The sequence below is a fragment of the Mustelus asterias genome, chromosome 18, assembly GCF_964213995.1.
Source record: "Mustelus asterias chromosome 18, sMusAst1.hap1.1, whole genome shotgun sequence".
Classification (NCBI taxonomy): domain Eukaryota; kingdom Metazoa; phylum Chordata; class Chondrichthyes; order Carcharhiniformes; family Triakidae; genus Mustelus; species Mustelus asterias.
In genome coordinates this window covers 88057546-88078908 of record NC_135818.1, presented here as the reverse complement: position 1 = coordinate 88078908, position 21363 = coordinate 88057546, and the positions used below count along the sequence as shown (strand labels likewise).

At 44.5% G+C, this 21363-nt stretch overlaps 1 protein-coding gene across 1 annotated transcript; it reads left to right on the top strand.

Moving 5' to 3' along the window:
• Nucleotides 1–484: 484 nt before the first annotated feature.
• LOC144506784 (heat shock-related 70 kDa protein 2-like) lies at nucleotides 485–20130 on the top strand. Its single transcript, XM_078233143.1, has 5 exons — nucleotides 485–511; nucleotides 1845–1944; nucleotides 3943–4016; nucleotides 5221–5929; nucleotides 18491–20130. Exons 1-5 carry the CDS (start codon nucleotides 485–487, stop codon nucleotides 20128–20130), a joined length of 2550 nt encoding a protein of 849 aa, XP_078089269.1.
• Nucleotides 20131–21363: the final 1233 nt, after the last annotated feature.

The following is a 21363-nucleotide window of genomic DNA, read 5'->3' as shown; positions in this document are numbered from 1 at the left end:
TCACTAAGACTGGAACATTTTGCATTCACCTGGATGAGTGCAGATGAAACAATACTCAAACTCAATCCAAGGCAAAACAGCCCACTAGATTGGCATCCCATCCATCACCAAGGACCACTCCCTCTGCCACCGACGCACAGTGCCAGCAGTGTATACCATCTACAAGATGCACTGCAGCAACTCTCCAAGGCTCCTACAACAGCACTTTCCAAACCCATGGCATCTACCATCTAGAAGGACAAGGGCAGCAGATATATGGAAACAACACCACCTGCAAGTTCCCCTCCAAGCCACTCGCCATCCTGACTTCAAAATACATCACCGTTTCTTTACTATCAGGGGTCAAAATCCCGGAACTTCCTCCCCAACAGCACTGAGGCTGTACCTAGACCACATGGACTGCAGCGTTTCAAGAAGGCAGCTCGCCACCACCTTATCAAAGGCAATTAGGGATGCGCAATAAATGCTGGCCTAGCCAGCGATGATGCTCACATACTTCAGCCAGAGAGTGGTAGGTCTGTGGAATTCTGACTGACTTCAATTTCTTCAGCCAGAGAGTGGTAGGTCTGTGGAATTCATTGCCACAGAGGGCTGTGGAGGCCGAGACGTTGAGCGTCTTCAAGACAGAAATTGATAAATTCTTGATTTCTCGAGGAATTAAGGGCTATGGGGAGAGAGCGGGTAAATGGAGTTGAAATCAACCATGATTGAATGGTGGAGTGGACTCGATGGGCCGAATGGCCTTACTTCCGCTCCTATGTCTTATGGTCTTATACTCTGAATATTAAAAAGATCTAATTCATGTTGTGGCTTTCATAGCAGTATTTAATGGCAGTTTATTTGTTATCTATTTTAATTCTTATGGTACTTGCCCCCGGGAGTTTTCTGAACAAAGGAAGTGGAATAGATCATTAAATTCTTTGAGCTCGATCTATTTTGTAATTACATCATTGGCTGATCTGTACCTCAAACAATGTACCTGCTAATAAAAACAAAAAATGCTGGCTAAACTCAGCATGTCTGGCAGCATCTGTGGAGAGAGAATACAACTGCTAAGTTATGTGTGTGTAGGTCTTGTTTAAATATTGCTTGTCTGTGGCTATGCAAAAATAATTAAAGCTATTGCACATTGAAAAGAAGCACTAGATTTAAAGTTAGGAGACCTTCCCCCAACAAGAGGAATAAGTTTCTCTATCTAACAAACCCTTATTAAATCAATCAGAGCGTATCTTTATTATGTACCAAAGGAAATGCAAGTCCAATTTATGTGACCAGTACTTCCATCCTTTCATTGTCAGTGCGATTCTAGTGAATCTGTGCTGCACTTTCTCAGGGGCTAACAAAGCCTTCCTGATCTGTAGAGTCTGAACAGTGCTTTATACAACTGCAGCATCATGTTATCTATCCACTGTGTATTCCAACTGTTTAAGATAAAGGCCATTATTCTATTAGACTTTTCAATTATGTTCTCATCTCTACACTACTTTTTGGTATAGAAACAGTGAATGCTGGAAACTCTCAGCGGATCTGTGGGGACATAAGCAGAGTGAAGGTTTTGTGTTTGTGATCAGTCATTGCTGTGCATGTTTGATGGGATAGTACAGAATGAGCCCATTAATGATCATCCAGTCACCCTGAACTAGAAAGCAAGCTTCTTTTTGTGGATGAGTGTCAGTAATGATGCCAGTATTTGGTGGCCATTCCCTAATTGCCCTTGAAAAGTGATGATGAGCTGCGGCGGTTTATGTGAATGTTGGCTGAGATAGCCTCAGACTGGTTTCTCCGGCATTTTCTGTTTTTATTTCAGATTTGCAGCATCCACAGTATTTTGCTTTTAAATCCAGAGCTGCCTGGATGACAAGAGATGGAAATTAAAGAAGAAAATGTTTGCTCATGATAATGTCAACTCAAAAATGCAACTGAAAACCAAGCTGAATGTAGAAGGTTCAAAGGGAAATGAAATAGCAAATAAAAGAAGCAAAAAGAGAGTGTGAAAAGAAACTGGCAGCTAATTTAATTAGGGTCCAAATTAATAGTAATCAACAAATGCAAGTTAATTGAGTGAAGCCAGCACGGATTTGTTCAGGGAAAACCTATCTTGGTGGAGTTTTTGAAGAGGTATTAGAGGGTTGATGAGGGAAATGCAGTTAATGTGTCATACGTGGACTTCCAAAAGGTGTTTGATACAGTGCCACTCAACAGACTTGTGAACAAAGTTATAGTTGAAGGAATAAAAGGAACAGTGGCAACATCGATTCCAAAGTTGTCTGAGTGACAGGAAACAAGTAGTGGTTAATGAATGTTTTTTACACTGGAGGAAGATTTGCAGTGGAGTTCCCCAGGGCCAGTCCTCAATATGTGGTGTGCAGACCTCAATTTCAAAATTTGCAGGTGCTCTGAAACTTGCAAGTATTGTGAAATGTGAGGAGGAGAGTGCACAACTTCAAAGGCAGAGGAACAAGCTGGTGGAATAGGTGGACAAGTGACAACGAGGTTCAATGCAGAGGAACGTGAAGTTGTTCATTTTGGTAGGAAGAACATGAAGAAACAATATAAAAGGTACAATTCTAAAGGGTACACAGGAGTAGAGGGACCTGGCCGTATAATTGCATCAGTGATTAAGGGTGGCAGGACTGGTTGAGAGAGAATTTAAAAATGGACAGCATCCTTGGTTTTAGTAGTGGTTAATGGATGGTGGGGCATAGAATACAAGAGCAAGGTTATTTTGAACTTTTATAAAACACTAGTTTGACCTCTGGAATATTGTCTAATTCTGGGTGCTGCAGTTTAGGAAGGATGCGAAGGTGTTGGAGAGAGTGCAGAAAGGATTCAAGATTATGATTCCAGGGATGAGAAACTCCCGTTATGAAGATAGATTGGAGAAGTAGGAATTGTTTTCCTTTGAGAAAAGAAGGCTGACAGGAGATACGGTAGAATTATTCAAAATCAGAAGAGGGCTGGACAGTGTGGATAGGGAGAAACATCCCACCCGTTGAAGGATTGAGAAAGACAGGGCATGGATTTAAAGTGATTTACAAAAAAAAAAGCGATATGAGACAAAACTTCTTCACACAATGAGTGGTTAAGGTTTGGAATGCACTGCCTGAGAGCAGGTTCAATCAAAGCTTTCAAAAGGGAATTAAACTGTTATCTGAACAAGAAGATTGTGCAGGGTTACAGGGAGGTGGCGGGGTAATGAGACTCTCTGGTGCAGATGCAATGGTTTGAATGACCTCCTATTAGCACTGTAACAATTCTGTGATCCACAGTTTAAGCTCGGCTTTAAACTTCTAACTACCAGGGAATATAACTCTCATTTGATAAATCTTTCCCCTTTGGTTATCCCTTGGAGTCTGGGCATCAATGCAGTCCTATTCAAGGGCAACATACTTTCCAAGGTGTGTTTTTCCTGTTGATCTCTCCAGTAAACTATTGGAAAGTGGACATGCTCAAGGAGCTGGAGGAATTAGCAAGTTTCCAGAATGCTCCTTGGAAAATGTTCCATTTCTGTCCATTTCCCATATGCACTCAGCACATGGCATCATTGTATCCAGCAGTATCTGTAACCATTCAAACCGCCACCTTCCGCTCAGCATGCTTCGCTAATTGCTTACCTGTTTGGCCAGTCGGACGATGATGCCGCTCCTGTGAGATGCCAATCAAAATCCACCGCCGCCCTTAACCAAGTTGATAGCCACGGGTGAGGTTCCCGGAAGACTGGCGGGAGGCAAATGTTGTGCCGTTATTTAAGAAAGGTGGCAGGGAAAAGCCAGAGAATTACAGATCAGTGAGCCTAATGCCAGTGGTGGGTAAGTTGTGGGAGGGGATTCTGAGAGACAGGATCTGCATGCATTTGGAAAGGCAAAAACTGATTAGGGATAGTCAGCCCGGCTTTGTGCGTGGGAAATTGTGTCTTACAAATTTGATAAGTTTTTTTTGAAGGGGTGACCAAGAAAATAGATGGGAACAGTGAGGAAGATCTTGTCTACGTGGACTTTGGCAAGTCCTTCGACCAGGTACTGCATGTTTGGTCAGTAAGGTTAGGTCATATGGGACCCAGGGAGAACTAGCCAATTGGATACAAAATTGGCTTGCCACAGAGGGTGTAGAGAGTTGTTTTTCAGACTGTTTTTCAGGAGACCTGTGACCAGCAGTGTGCTGCAGGGATTGTGCTGGGCCCACTGTTTGTCAATTATGTAAACGATTTGGATGAAAATATAGGAGGCATGGTTAGTAAGTTTGCAGATGATACCAAAATTGTTGTTGCAAGGGACAGTGAAGAAGATTATCTAAGACTACAACGGGATCTTGATCAACTGGGTCAGTGGGCGGAGAATTGGCAGATGGGGTTTAATTCAAGATAAATGCGAGGTGTTGCATTTTGGTAAGACAAACCAGGACAGGACTTACACAGTTAATGGTAGGGCATTTGGGAGTGTTATCGAACAGAGAGACCTGGGGGTGCGGGTACATGGTTCCTTGAAAGTGGCATCATAGGTAGACAGGGTGGTGAAAAAGGTGTTTGGCGCACTTGCCTTCATTGGTCAGAGCACTGATTACAGGAGTTGGGACGTTGTGTTATAACTGTACAAGGCATTGGTAAGGCAACATTTGGAGCACTGCGTACAATTTTGGTCGCCCAATGGATTGATGTTATTAAACTGGAAAGGGTGCAGAAAAGATTTACAAGGATGTTACCGGGACTGAAAGGTTTGAATTATGAGAGGCTGGATGGGTTGGGACTTTTTTCCCTGGAGCATAGGAGGATGAAGGGTGTCCTTATAGAGGTTTATAAAATCATGAGGGGCATAGATGAGGTGAATAGCCAAGGTCTTTTCCCCAGGGTGGGGGAGTCCAAAACTAGAGGGAATAGGTTTAAGGTGAGAGGGAAAAGATTTAAAAGGGACCTGAGGGGCAATGTTTTCCCACAGCGGGTGGTGCGTGCATGGAATGAGCTGCCAGAGGAGGTGGTAGAGTCGGGCACAATTACAACATTTAAAAGATAGTTGGTCAGGTACGTGGATGGGGTTAGAGGGAAAGGGAAAACATGTGGGCAAATGGGACCAGTTCAGTTTGGGGAAGTTGGTCAATATGGAGCAGTGTGGGCCGAAGGGCCGTGTCTCTCACAGAATCCTACAGTGCAGAAGAGGCCTTTCAGCCCATTGAGTCTGCACGGACCCATTAAAAGCCCCGAGCTGTCCACCTCATCCCACTTGCCAGCACGCGAGCCACAGCCCTGAATATTATGAGGTGCCAGGCGCGCATCCAGGGGCTTTTCAAAGGTCGGCCTGGCGAAGCGCGTGCCGCTGGCGGTTGGTGACGTCACCCCGACCCCACTCTCCAATCAAACGCGCTGGCCGACGCGCCCTTTGTTTTGATTGGTCGGAGCCTGAGGCCTACCGCGCAAGCGCGGCTGGCCCACGTGCCAGGCGTCACGGCCCTCGCACCGTAGCGCTGCGCTCTGATTGGCTGGCGTCCCGCAGCGTCATCTCTCTACGAACAGGGCTGGACAAATGCCGCGCTCTGATTGGCCCGCGGTGCATGAGGTGTGAGGAAAACGGCGGCGGGCCGGGTATAAAAGAGCGCCAGCGGAGAAACGGCCATCTGCCCAGCGCGCTCCCCTCAGCGTCTCAGTCGGGCGCCATGGCGGACCGTTCGGCGGCGGCCGTCGGCATTGACCTGGGCACCACCTACTCGTGCGTCGGTGTATTTCAGCACGGCAAGGTGGAGATCATCGCCAATGACCAGGGAAACCGCACAACTCCCAGCTACGTGGCCTTCACCGACACCGAGCGCCTGATCGGCGACCCCGCCAAGAACCAGGTGGCCATTAACCCCACCAACACCGTCTTCGACGCCAAGAGGCTGATCGGTCGCACCTTCGATGACCCGATGGTGCAGACCGACATGAAGCACTGGCCTTTCACCGGTGAGCGGGGTGAGGATGGGAAGGGCATGAAATGGCCGCCGGCACCGGAGCTGCTTCCGTCAACAACAAACCCCTGCATTGATATAGCGTCTAAACAACCCCCTGCACTGATATAGCGCCTTAACAACCCCCTGCACTGATACAGCGCCTTAACAACCCCCTGCACTGATACAGCGCCTTAACTACCCCTGCATTGATGTAGCGCCTTAACAACCTGCAGTTATATAGAGTTTTAACAATCCCCTGCATTGACAATTGTAGTAAGAAGTTTAACAACACCAGGTTAAAGTCCAACAGGTTTATTTGGTAGCAAAAGCCACACAAGCTTTCGAGGCTCTGAGCCCCTTCTTCAGGTGAGCCCCTTCTTCACTCACCTGAAGAAGGGGCTCAGAGCCTCGAAAGCTTGTGTGGCTTTTGCTACCAAATAAACCTGTTGGACTTTAACCTGGTGTTGTTAAACTTCTTACTGTGTTTACCCCAGTCCAACGCCGGCATCTCCACATCTTGACAATTGTAAACAGCTGAATGGTGCAGCGATTAAAATCTGGAATACTTGAGTAACCAGAACTATAGGAGCACAAAGATTATGATGTGATGTGTGGCTGGAGGAGGTTACAGAGATAGAAAAGGGAGAGACCAAGGAAAGATTTGAAAATAAGGATGAGAATTTGAAAATTGAGACATTGCCAACCAGAAACCAGTGTAGTTCAGCGAGCAGAAAGTGATAGAAGAATGAAACTTGGTGCGTTTTAAGGCACAGACAACAACGTTTTTTAGCTGAATTTGTATGTTTGATACTAATCATTCTTTGATACAATTTAAGTAAACCATCTGTACATAAAAGACGATCACAGGACATTCTAAAGGATTCTTTTGCCACCTCACAGCAACTCTGGGTCTTCATCTTTCTCCTCCTCTTCATCCTCCTCCTCCTATGAACTGCATCCTCTTCAAGGTCTGCACCTCTCTGGAGAGTAATGTTTTTGAGAATATAGCAGACCACTATCATTCTGGAGAACATCAAAGGAGTGTACTGTATTTGTTTATAGAATCCCTACAGTACAGAAGGAGGCCATTTGGCCCATCGAGTCTGCACCAACAACAATCCCATCCAGGCCCTATCCCCGTCACCCCACATATTTAGCCCGCTAATCCCTCAAACCTATGCATCCTGGGACACTAAGGGGCAATTTAGCATAGCCAATCAACCTATCCTGCACATCTTTTGGACAGTGGGAGGAAACCGGAGCACCTGGAGGAAACCCATGCACACATGGGGAGAATGCGCAAACTCCACACGGACAGTGACCCAAGGCCGGAATTGAACCCAGGTTCCTGGAGCTGTGAGGCAGCAATGCTAAGCACTATGCCGCCACCCCCCCCCCCCCCCCCGCCACCCCCCGACTGTCACCCGACTGGTCCAAGCGCCAAAATCACATCTTCAGAAGCTTGATGGCTTGCACATTGGTTGTCTTAGTGAGCAGATGGCTATAATTGTAATAGCTCTGCCCCTGTGTTGGATTCTTGCAAAGGGTAAATAGCTATCTCTTCAACGGCTATCATTCGTCCCTTAGAATGGATCCATGGAGTTTAGTTGGTGGAGTGAAAGCTTCTGCACCCTGGGCTGGAGGGTGATGAAGGACCCATGGCAGCTGTCAGGAAAGTGAGCGCACAGACAGAACTCTTGTTGTGGTCACAGACCAATTGAATGTTGAGCAAGTGAAAGCAGTTCCTATTAATAAATCTCACAAGCCGGTCATTAAATGCTTTGATGGCCATCAATCGATGATGTCCCTCCTACATCTGCACAAATCAAGTGTTGGAGACAAAACCCTTTGTTCTTGTGAGGCACCCTATGTCTGGAATTGGAAGTACTGCAAAGAGGACATCAAGAACTTGAGATGCAGCCATTTGCGATATACCACCAAAGCCCACAGCTGTTCTTTGGAAGAAGCCAGAAGTGAAGAAATTCAAGGCTACAATGATTCTGATGGCTACTGGAAGGGCAAGGTGTACAGTGCCATGAGACACGAGGTTTTCCACAACAAGACTCCCCTGACATTAGTCTTTGTTCATCTCAAGGAAGCTCTGTCATTGACAGTGGATCCCTCCATGATATGAACACCTCCACATTTATTAAAAATTTTGTGTGGTGATAACATTCCAATAATACTGCATCTTTAGATGGTACTCTGAGCATGATGTTACATGACATAACGGGATCACAATCAAAAATAGAAATGTACCCCCCTCCCCCGCCCCCCCCCCCCCCCCCCCAATTGCCTCAGGAAATAATGCAATTCTTGATCTGAACATTAAAGATTTATGAAACACTTCAAACACAAGTTAGCCAAAAGCAAAACCTCATTTCCTTTCTCCACAAACATTCTTCAATTCACTTTGAGGTCTTCCTCTTCCACTCTCTTCCACTCCTCCTTTTCCTCGCTAACTCTGGGGTTTTTGCTGTTATTAGGTCCCCTACAGTTCTTGAAACAGTGACAGATGAGAGTAACATATGGGAAAGTGGTGCAATAAAAGCTGATATTTACATGAAGTTTTAAGAAAGATTTTGAGAATGTCCCACAGAGGTTTGTTGTAAAATTTTAAGTACATGGTGCAAGAAGAATGAACCATGGACAGAAAATCTGTTGGTGGCCAAGAGGCAATGAGCTAGTTGCCAGCTTGGGAGAAGAGTTGGACTTAGTGTACCTTCAGAACCAGTGTAACGTCCATTTTCTTGCTTCCTGGTGTTTACACTAATGATTTGGAGTTGGGCTTAGGGATCACAAGATAACAATTTGCCTAAAATGCAAAAATAAGGGTTTTTTCAAATAGCAAGGCTGATAAAAAGTTTCAACTTTAAAGTTTATTTATTAGTGTCACAAGTAGGCTTACATTAACACTGCAATGAAGTTACTATGAAAATCCCCTATGTCACCACACTCTGACGCCTGTTCGGGTACAGTGAGGGAGAATTTAGCTTGGCCAATGCACCTAACCAGCACGTCTTTCGGACTATGGGAGGAAACCCATGCAGATATGGGGAGAATGTGCAGACTCTGCACAGACAATGACCCAAGCCGGGAATCGAACCCGTGTCCCTGGCGCTGTGAGGCTATGATGTGGAGATGTCAGCGTTGGACTGGGGTAAGCACAGTAAGAAGTCTCACAACACCAGGTTAAAGTCCAACAGGTTTATTTGGTAGCGCAAGCCACTAGCTTTCAGAGCGCTGCTCCTTCATCAGGTGAGTGGGAGTTGTGTTCACAAACAGGGCATATAAAGACACAAACTCAATTTACAAGATAATGGTTGGAATGCGAGTCTTTACAGGTAATCAAGTCTTGAAGGTACAGACAATTTGAGTGGAGAGAGGATTAAGCACAGGTTAAAGAGCTGTGCATTGTCTCCAGCCTGGACTGTTAGTGAGATTTTGCAAGCCTAGGCAAGTCGTGAGGGTTACAGATAGTGTGACATGAACCCAAGATTCCGATTGAGGCCGTCCTCATGTGTGCGGAACTTGGCTATCAGTTTCTGCTCAGCGACTCTGCGTTGTGTGTCGTGAAGGCCCTCTTGGAGAACGCTTACCCGAAGATCAGAGGCTGAATGCCTGTGACGGCTACGACAGAATGAACACCGCTCGACAATCACCAGACAGGAGTGTTCTCTTCCTGTTGGGGAACACTTCAACAGTCATGGGCATTCAGCCTCTGATCTTCGGGTAAGCGTTCTCCAAGGCGGCCTTCACGACACATGACAACGCAGAATCACTGAGCAGAAACTGATAGTCAAGTTCTGCACACATGAGGACGGCCTCAACCGGGATCTTGAGTTCATGTCACACTATCTGTAACCCCCATGACTTGCCTGGGCTTGCAAAATCTCACTAACAGTCCAGGCTGGAGACAATACACATCTCTTTCACCTGTGCTTAATCCTCTCTCCACTCACATTGTCTATACCTTTAAGACTTGATTACATAGAACATAGAAAGCCACAGCACAAACAGGCCCTTCGGCCCACAAGTTGCGCCGATCACATCCCCACCTCTAGGCCTATCTATAGCCCTCAATCCCATTAAATCCCATGTACTCATCCAGAAGTCTCTTAAAAGACCCCAACGAGTTTGCCTCCACCACCACCGACGTCAGCCGATTCCACTCACCCACCACCCTCTGAGTGAAAAACTTACCCCTGACATCTCCTCTGTACCTACCCCCCAGCACCTTAAACCTGTGTCCTCTCGTAGCAACCATTTCAGCTCTTGGAAATAGCCTCTGAGAGTCTACCCTATCCAGACCTCTCAACATCTTGTAAACCTCAATCAGGTCACCTCTCATCCTTCGTCTCTCCAGGGAGAAGAGACCAAGCTCCCTCAACCTATCCTCATAAGGCATGCCCCCCAATCCAGGCAACATCCTTGTAAATCTCCTCTGCACCCTTTCAATGGCTTCAACATCTTTCCTGTAATGAGGTGACCAGAACTGCGCGCAGTACTCCAAGTGGGGTCTAACCAGGGTCCTATAAAGCTGCAGCATTATCTCCCGACTCCTAAACTCAATCCCTCGATTAATGAAGGCCAGTACGCCGTACGCCTTCTTGACCGCATCCTCCACCTGCGAGGCCGATTTAAGAGTCCTATGGACCCGGACCCCAAGGTCCTTCTGATCCTCTACACTGCTAAGAATGGTACCCTTCATATTATACTGCTGCTTCATCCCATTGGATCTGCCAAAATGGATCACCACACACTTATCCGGGTTGAAGTCCATCTGCCACTTCTCCGCCCAGTCTTGCATTCTATCTATGTCTCGCTGCAACTTCTGACATCCCTCCAAACTATCCACAACACCACCTACCTTGGTGTCGTCAGCAAACTTACCAACCCATCCCTCCACTTCCTCATCCAGGTCATTTATGAAAATGACAAACAGCAAGGGTCCCAGAACAGATCCCTGGGGCACTCCACTGGTCACTGACCTCCATGCAGAGAAAGACCCCTCCACAGCCACTCTCTGCCTTCTGCAGGCAATTACATGTAAAGACTCGCATTCCAACCATTATCTTGTAAATTGAGTTTGTGTCTTTATATGCCATGTTTGTGAACACAACTCCCACTCACCTGATGAAGGAGCAGCGCTCTGAAAGCTTGTGGCTTGTGCTACCAAACAAACCTGTTGGACTTTAACCTGGTGTTGTGAGACTTCTTACTGTGCTGTGAGGGCAACAGTGCTAACCATTGTGCCACCGTGCCGCCCTTACTGAAACTAGTTTGGCAGGGGAGTGGGACCCAAAGCAGTAAGGAGACGGAAGAGAAGGTTGAGGACAGCACAGAAGTTAAAGAGACCACATTAAACAGTAAAGGCAGTGTCAGTAATCGTAGTACCAGACAGACCAGGCAAAAGCAAGACAGAGAGCAAGGGAAGTCCAGATTAAACTGCATTTATTTCAATGCAAGAGGCCTGACAGGCAAGGCAGATGAACTCAGTGCATGGATGGGTACGTGGGACTGGGATATCATAGCAATTACTGAAACATGGCTAAGGGAAGGACAGGACTGGCAGTTCAATGTTCCAGGGTACAGATGCTATAGGAAAGATAGAACAGGAGGTAAGAGAGGAGGGGGAGTTGCACTTTTGATTAAGGAAAACATCACGGCAATACTGAGAGCGGATATATCCGAGGGTTCACCCACTGAGTCTATATGGGTAGAACTGAGAAATAAGAAGGGGGAAATCACTTTGATAGGGTTGCACTATAGGTCCCCAAAAAGCTGGCAGTAAATTGAGGAGCAAATATGTAAGGAGATTACAGATAGCCCCAAGAAAAATAGGGTGGTAATAGTAGGGAATTTTAACCTTCCCAACTTTGACTGGGACAGCTATAGTATTAGAGCTTGGATGGAGAGAAATTTGTTGAGTGCATTCAGGAGGAGTTTCTCATTCAATATGTGGATGGCCCGACTAGAGAGGGGGCAAAACTTGACCTCTTGGGAAATAAGGACGGTCAGGTGACAGAAGTGTTAGTGAAGGATCACTTTGGGACCAGTGACCATAATTCCATTAGTTTTAAGATAGCTATGGAGAATGATAGGTCTGGCCCAAAAGTTAAAATTCTAAATTGGGGCAGGGCCACAGTGGTATCAGGCAGGAACTTTCAACAGTTAATTGGAGGAGTCTGTGGGAAGGCAAAGGGTAAGCGGGAGGCTTTCAAAAGTGTGTTAACCAGTGTTCAGGGTAAGCACATTCCTCTTAGAGTGAGGGGCAAGGGTGGTAGAAGCCGGGAATCCTGGATGGCTCGGGATATTGAGGCCCGAGTCAAGAAGAAGGAGGCGTATGACCTGCATAGGCAGCTGGAATCAAGTGGATCTCTTGAAGAGTATAGAGGGAGTAGAAGTAGTGTTGAGAGAGAAATCAGGAGGGCAAAAAGGGGACATGAGATTGTTTTGGCAGATAAGGCAAAGGAGAATCCAAAGAGCTTCTACAAATACATAAAGGCCAAAAGAGTAACAAGGGAGAGAGTAGGGCCTCTTAAGGATCAACAAGGTCATCTCTGTATGGATCCACAAGAGATGGGTGAGATCCTAAATGAATATTTCTCATCAGTATTCACTGTTGAGAAAAGCATGGATGTTAGGGAACTTGGGAAATAAATAGTGATGTCATATAACAGAGAAGGAGGTGCTGGAAGACTTAAAGGGCACAAAGGTAGATAAATCCCTGGGACCTGATGAAGTGTATCCCAGGACGTTGTGGGAGGCTAGGGAGAAATTTGCAGATCCCCTAGCAGAGATATTTGAATCATTGATAGTCACAGGTGAGGTGCCTGAAGATTGGAGGGTGGCAAATGTTGTGCCTTTGTTTAAAAAGGGCTGCAGGGAAAAGCCTGGGAACTACGGGCTGATGAGCCTCACATCTGTGGTGGGTAAGTTGCTAGAAGGTATTTTGAAGGACATGATCTACAGGCATTTAGAGATGCAAGGACTGATTAGGGACAGTCAGCATGGCTTTGTGAGTGGAAAATCATGTCTCACAAATTTGATTGAGTTTTTTGAAGGGGTAACCAAGAAGGTAGATGAGGGCAGTGCAGTTGATGTTTTCTACATGGATTTTAGCAAGGCCTTTGACAAGGTACCACATGGTAGGTTGTTGCATAAGGTTAAATCTCATGGGATCCAGGGTGTGGTAGCTAAATGGATATAAAAAAATTGGCTTGATGACAAAAGATAGAGGGTGGTTGTGGAGGGTTGTTTTTCTAACTGGAGACCTGTGACCAGCAGTGTGCCTCAAGGACCAGTGCTGGGTCCACTGTTATTTATCATTTATATTAATGATTTGGATGAGAATTTAGTAGGCATGGTTAGTACGTTTGCAGATGACACCAAGATTGGTGGCATAGTGGACAGTGAAGAAAGTTATCTTGGATTGCAACGGGAGCTTGATCAATTGGGCCAGTGGGCTTACGAATGGCAGATGGAGTTTAATTTAGATAAATGCGAGGTGATGCATTTTGGTAGATTGAATCAGGGTAGGACTTACTCAGTTAATGATAGGGCGTTGGGGAGAGTTATAGAACTTAGAGATCTCGGGACACAGGTTCATGCTCAAATGGAGTCACAGGTGGACAGAGTGGTGAAGAAGGCATTCGGCATGCTTGGTTTCATTGATCAGAACATTGAATACAGGAGTTGAGATGTTTTGTTGAAGTTGTACAAGACATTGGTAAGGCCACACTTGGAATACTGTGTACAGTTCTGGTCACCCAATTATAGAAAGGATATTATTAAACTAGAAAGAGTGCAGAAAAGATTTACTAGGATGCTACCGGGACTTGATGGTTTGAGTTATGAGAGGCTGGGACTTTTTTCTCTGGAGTGTAGGAGGCTGAGGGGTGATCTTAGAAACATAGAAAGAAACATAGAAAAACCAGAGCACAAAACAAGCCCTTCGGCCCCCGAACATATCCCTACCTTTTAGACCTACCTATAACCTTCCATCCTATTAAGTCCTATGTACTCATCCAGGAGTCTCTTAAAAGACCCTATTGAGTTTGCCTCCACCACCACTGACGGCAGCCGATTCCACTCGCCCACCATCCTCTGAAAAACTTACCCCTAACATCTCCCCTGTACCTACCCCCCAGCACCTTAAACCTGTGTCCTCTCGTAGCCATTTCCACCCTGGGAAAAAGCCTCTGAGAGTCCACCCGATCTATGCCTCTCAACATCTTATACACCTCTATTAGGTCTCCTCTCATCCTACGTCTCTCCAAGTAGAAAAGACCGAGCTCCCTCAGCCTATCCTCATAAGGCATGCCACTCAATCCAGGCAACATCCTTGTAAATCTCCTCTGCACCCTTTCAATCTTTTCCACATCCTTCCTGTAATGAGGCGACCAGAACTGAGCACAGTATTCCAAGTGGGGTCTGACGAGGGTCTTATATAGGTCTATAAAATAATGAGGGGCATAAATCAGCTAGATAGTCAATATCTTTTTCCAAAGGAAGGGGAGTCTAAAACTAGAGGAGATAGGTTTATGGGGAGAGATACAGAACGGTCCAGAGGGGCAATTTTTTCACACAGAGGGTGGTGAGTGTCTGGAACAAGCTGCCAGAGATAGTAGTAGAGGCAGGTACAATTTTGTCTTTTAAAAAGCGTTTAGACAGTTACTTGGGTAAGATAGGTACAGAGGGATATGGACCAAACGCAGGTATTCGGGACTAGCTTAGGGGTTAAAAAAAGGGGCAGCGTGGACAAGTTGGGCCGAAGGGCCTGTTTCCATGCTGTAAACCTCTGTGACTCTACGACACTCCAGTAATGTAAAAAATAAATTGTGCACAGCAAGACCCCACAATCAGCAATGTGATAATGACCAGATCATCTGATTTGGTGATGTGGGTCGATGGATCAGGACTCTGGGGCGATCTCTCCAGCTTGTCTCCAGTTAGAGGGTTGGAGGGGGTCAGAGATACAGGAAAGCAAATGGAGCATGGGGAGGAGACGTGCCACCATGCCGTGTTTAGCAGGACATAGGCAGTTTAGTGACAATGCAATTTTAATGTGGAACTGTGAGGTGATCTACTTTGGAAGGAAAAACAGAAATGGGACTTTGCACTAATGGCAGGTGCTGATGGATACAGTGAAGTAGAAAAACCCTCTTTCTTAAAATGCGTGATTCCCAGAAAGTGTGAGTGCAGGTGCATAAGATACTAAGAGATTTAACAGATGTTAAATCTGTTTGATGATCAGCTATGATCAAAATGAATGGCAGAGCAGGCTCGAAGGGCCAAATGGCCTACTCCTGCTTCTAGTTTATATGTTGATTGAATGAGTAGAGAAAGAACAAAGAACAGCACAGAAACAGGCCCTACGGCCCTCCAATCCTACACCGATCACGTTGTCCTATCTAGACCCACCCTCTATTCCCCATCTGTTCATGTGTCTATCCAGTTAAGTTTTAAATGCCGCTAACATATCTGCCTCAACCACCTCACATGGCAGTGCATTCCAGGTCACCACCACTCTCTGTGTAAAAAAACTTCCCCCGCACATCCCCACTGAACCTTTCCCCCCTGGGGAACTGGCTAAGGAGCGGATGTCATGTTACACAAGCCAGTGCTAATGAGGAGAAAAATTGTCGACTTTCAACATGCAGAGAGTTGTTAGAGATTGAATGCTTTATTAAAGGAACTGGTTGGGCCCGACATCTTTCAACAAAAAAATGTATGAATGTCTGAAGCTGGGTTTATACAGCGATGTGATCTTCGTGTACCTTAAGAGTTTTTTTTATTCATGCTCATGGCCTTGGGTGATTTCATTGTTTGGAGGAGAGAAAAAACTGTGGGCAGTCAGGTGACAGGGATTCAGTTTCAGTTTGGAGCTGCAGGTTTGAGTTTTTAGTTTGAAGTTTTAGAAGGGACAGCAAGCTAAAAAGAAGTGTTTTTCCTCTCTCCCTTTTTTTGGAAATTATCTTGTTTTCCTGAAGGGTGAAAATCTCTTGTTGTTGGGGGCTGGACCAGAGTCTCTCTGGTATTTTGGGAAGCTGCCTTGTCTTCAAACTGTTTGGAGTGAATCCAGAGAACTACAGACTTCATCTAAAGGTCCCAAATCCAGTGGATGAGGTGGATATTTTTAGTTCGGGAAAGTAGACAGAGTTACAACAGAAAAATACAGAAATAAAACAGTTGTATCAGAAAGCATACATAGAAGAAGAATCTGAGTGTATACTAGAATGTTATTACCTTAAAAATGATGTCTTAATGAGGAAATGGAGACCTTTACATATTCGGATGAAAAGTAGGCAGAAGTTCATCAAGTGATATTGCCGGTAGGGTATAGAAAGGAGATATTGCGAGTAGCGTAGGAGATACCAGTAGGAGGTCATTTGGGAGTAAGGAAAACTCAGCCTCAAATACAAAAACATTTTTATTGGCCTGGACTCTATAAAGGTGTTATTAAATTTTGATGGTCATGTTTACTGAGTCTGAGATGCAGCAGCTGAAAGTCTCGACCAATCACACAAAACTGAAGAAGGAAAACCAGTTAATGGACACAAATGTGAACAAAGAAAGTGAGCAGGTGTAGAGAGAGAGATACAAGACAAGTTGGCTGTTTTGGAACATGTTCCTGAGTTGTTCAAATTGCCTGAACATAAATTGCAGGACCATCAGAAACAGCACATCATCCATGCAAAGGAAAGTGTGGATGAATCAACGGTCATGTGTGATCTAAAAAAGGAGATTGAGGAGTGGAAGTATCATATTAATGTGGATCAAAGGAAAGGACAACAAGGTGGAATCAGACTGTTTGCCAAAATTGTACCATCATCTAAAATGAACTGCTGGCATAATGATTGTGTACAGCGTGCAGAGATGTGGATGCCCAGTGAAACCGCACTGTACACTGCTAGTGTTCAAATACATTACAGTAGCTATTTGGAACCATGGTCAAAATGGGTTCTGACACCAAGAAAGACAATCTGCCATGTGTCTTTGTCAAAGAGTGTGCAGAAAATGATGGTACAGATCCAGAGCAAACAAAGGAGTCAAATTGCTTGACAGAGGAGGAGCTAAGGCCAATGAACAAGAAAGAGGACACAGATAAAATTACCTTTCTAAATGCCGCTGACTACACCCATGTAATGTGTTATCCTGCTGATCCTGCCTAGTTCTGTGAGGACATTACCAGAGCTAATTTATCACAATAACAAACTGAATTTGAACTTGGAATCAACGCAGGATTAAAGATTAAAGGAGAATTTTGGGGAGGATGCTTTGTCATGAATGTGACTTTAAAAAAGTGTTCAATGGTGGAAGACAAAAACTGAAATGGACTATATTACTATTATGTTTGCATGTTTTGATTTTGTAAAATGTATGTATACTTATCGCAGAGTACGAGTACTGTGAAACTGAAGGGGTTTGAAAAATGAAACTATCTTTGAATGTTGATGGTTAATTTTCTTTCTTAAGGATGGAGGTGTGATGTTTTTGTACCTTTAAGAATTAAAAAAAAAAATTTATGCTCACAGCCTTAGGTGATGTAATTGTTGGGAGAAGAAAAAAACTGGGCAGGTCAGGTGTCAGATTCAATTTCAGTTTCAGTTTGCAGCTGTAGGTTTGAGTTTTAAATTTTAGAAGGGACAGCAAGCTAAAAAGAAGTGTTTTCCCTCTCTCCCTTTTTTTTTGGAAATTGTCTTGTTTTCATGAAGGGTGAAAATCTGGTGTTGTTGGGGGCTGGACCAGAATCTCTCTGGTGTTTTGGGAAGCTGCCTTGTCTTCAAACTGTTCGGAGTGAATCCAGAGAACTACAGACTTTGTCCAAAGGTCCCAAATCCAGTATCACATGAGCATTAGTCTATGCTATGTTAAACCTGTGAAAAAGGTCTTTTGTCCATGTGATTGGTTTGATTGGAACATATTAGATACATTTGTTAAGGGTTATACATTGTAGTAGTTGTTTTGTTTCTTGTTTGTAATTGATAAAAGTTATTGCTAAATTTCTTACAATACATGTTAGCTATATTCTTAAATAAACTTTGATAAAAGCTCCCTAGTGGGTCTTTGGAATCACACCTGAGCTGGAACATATCATGCTTATCCTAGTCAAATTCAAGTTGCAAAACTGATGATTCAGGTGAGCTTCATAAAACACTTTGGAGTTTCTAACCTGAACCATAACAGAGGGAAAATGCAGTCCAATGAGATTAGTTTTGGAAAGAACACAAACATAATGGGTCATGTTGCTGTAAGCATCTAATCTCTGAAGATCAGCTGCTTTGCGTTCTTGTCCACACCATACCTAGATGGTTATAAATTAGAATTGGCAGGGGTGGTCTGCGAGTATGCCTTACCATTTACCTGTGAGGGGAAGTATTTGATGATGTGGAGATGCCGGCGTTGGACTGGGGTAAACACAGTAAGAAGTTTAACAACACCAGGTTAAAGTCCAACAGGTTTATTTGGTAGGGAAGTATTTGACATTAAAAGATTACAAATATTCTGTTAAGAAATGGAAAGAGATTTATTTCACTTATTAAAAATGTCTTCATTCATCTTTCCCCAGTGATTAGTGAAGGAGGGAAACCCAAAGTTCAGGTGGAATACAAAGGAGAACAGAAGACTTTCTTTGCTGAGGAGATTTCCTCTATGGTGCTGACAAAAATGAAGGAGATCGCAGAAGCATACCTGGGCACTGCCGTGAGGAATGCTGTGATCACAGTGCCAGCTTATTTTAATGATAGTCAAAGACAAGCCACTAAAGATGCTGGAACCATTGCTGCGTTAAATGTGCTGAGGATTATCAATGAACCAACTGCAGCTGCCATTGCTTACGGACTAGACAAAACAGGACCTGGTGAGCATAATGTCCTCATCTTTGATTTGGGAGGTGGAACATTTGATGTTTCTGTTCTTATCATTGAAGAAGGTATCTTTGAAGTCAAGTCCACTGCTGGTGATACTCATTTGGGAGGAGAAGATTTTGACAATCGCATGGTAAGCCATTTCATGGAAGAATTTAAACGGAAATTTAAAAAGGATATCGCCCAGAGCAAGAGAGCAGTAAGACGTCTGCGTACGGCTTGCGAGCGTGCCAAGAGGACCCTATCCTCAAGTACACAAGCCAGTCTTGAGATTGACTCGCTGTACGAAGGGGTTGATTTCTATACATCCATCACAAGGGCCCGGTTTGAGGAATTGAACAACGATCTGTTCCGAGCCACACTGGACCCTGTTGAAAAAGCCCTTCGCGATGCAAAAATTGACAAGACTCGGATTCAGGATGTTGTTCTTGTCGGAGGCTCCACGAGGATCCCTAAAATCCAAAAACTGCTTCAAGAATTGTTCAATGGGAAAGAGCTGAACAAGAGCATCAACCCAGATGAAGCTGTGGCTTATGGTGCTGCTGTACAGGCAGCTATTTTAACAGGCGATAAGTCTGAAAATGTGCAGGACCTGTTGCTGTTGGATGTTGCTCCCCTGTCTCTAGGTATTGAAACAGCTGGAGGTGTCATGACTCCCCTCATAAAACGAAACACTACTATCCCCACCAAGCAGACTCAGATCTTCACCACTTATTCAGAGAATCAAAGCAGCGTCCTCGTTCAGGTTTATGAAGGTGAGAGGGCAATGACCAGAGACAACAATCTGCTTGGCAAATTTGCCCTTTCTAATATCCCACCAGCTCCGCGTGGAGTGCCACAGATAGAGGTGATCTTTGACATAGATGCCAATGGTATCCTGAATGTTTCAGCTGTGGACAAGAGCACAGGGCGAGAAAACAAGATCACCATCACTAATGACAAGGGACGGCTGAGCAAAGATGAGATTGAGCGCATGGTACAGGATGCAGAACACTACAGGACCGAGGATGATTCAAACCGTGAAAAAGTGGCTGCCAAAAATGCCCTAGAGACTTATATATATGCTGTGAAGCAAGTGGTACAAGATGAGAAGCTGAAAGGAAAAATCACTGATGAGGAAAGGAGTAAAATCCTTGCGAAATGTCAGGAAGTCCTTAGCTGGCTGGAAAGAAACCAGGCAGCAGAGAAGGATGAGTTTGAGCACCAGCAGAAGGAGCTGGAGAAAGTTTGCAAGCCAATAGCTAAATTCTTTCGCTGTCCTTGTGCTGGTATGCCTGGGGGGGCTGGCAGTACCTCCAATCCTAGCAATGCTTCTGGACCCACTATTGAAGAAGTTGACTGAGTGACATGGGTAGGAGCACTGGAAAACTTTAAACCATTAGGTTTGGAATTACTAACTACTGCTTAGCTTCCAGATTACTTCAGCATTACAGAAGGAAGGAAAGAGGAAATGTCTGATAGTGCATTGGCAAGTCACTCAACAGCTTAGTTACCTTGAAGTGTGAGATATCTAAGGATCATTAGCTTATTATAAATTAATTACCAGAGTTCATTTTTTCAAAAGTTCAGCATTTATTGCCCATCCCCAATTACCCCTTGAGAAGGTGGTGTGATCTGCCTTGTTGAACCGCTGCAGTCCATGTTGTATAGGTACACCCCCATACCCCGATTATGATCCATGTCGCCCATTTTCTTTCCAATTTTCAATTATCAGTGAATTTCTTCACAAACTCAAACATGTGCTTATTCTAATGAAATTTGCAGTTATCAAACTGTGTTGATAGAGACAGGGGAAGAATGGATACAATCAATTGGGATCCACCACAACAAACTCCCAATTTCTTTAGGTAGGATACTGTCCCTGAGTAGAATAAGGAATGTATTGTTCGGTTAATTTTGGGGAAATATTTAAATAACCAATAAATAAGATGCCATTATTTTCAGCCACAAATTTGGCAAGTATGCAGTGATGTGAGACTGCCGCTACATAGTTCATTTCCTGGTAAAGCAGCTAATGGGAGGAGGGTCAGAGACCTTTTTATTGAGGGAGTGGGAGCTACTGGAGGGGCTAGCCTTTTTATATTCCTGGAAGGGGAGGAGGAATGACACCTCCACCTTATTGTGGTGTCCGAGAAAGTGTAAACCTTCTGTACTACTGGAGAATGTTAACTGCACCCCTTCTATGGATGAATTTCAATCTGTAGACTCCTGAAATTAACCTGTAGACTCCTGAAATAAGTATTGCATAGATTCAAGAAACTGTTGGAATAGATCTCATGCTTCTATGTAGCGCAATGGAACAATGTTACTCGTTGTTCCTTGTGGAATGTTAAGTCTTTACAACAACATGCTTTCGAATAGGTGAAATTATAACTTCTGCAAAACATTATAGTTAACTCTGGTTATAAGAATGTGGCAGCTCTCTGTGGATATAAAGCTTTGAGTGTTATATTCAGCCGCTTCTGTGTTCCTAAATTAACAAAAAAATTCAAAATAAAAGCAGAAAATGCAGCAAACACTTAGCAGGTCAGACAGAATCTGTGGAGCAAGGGAAAAGAGTTGACCTTTCAGATCA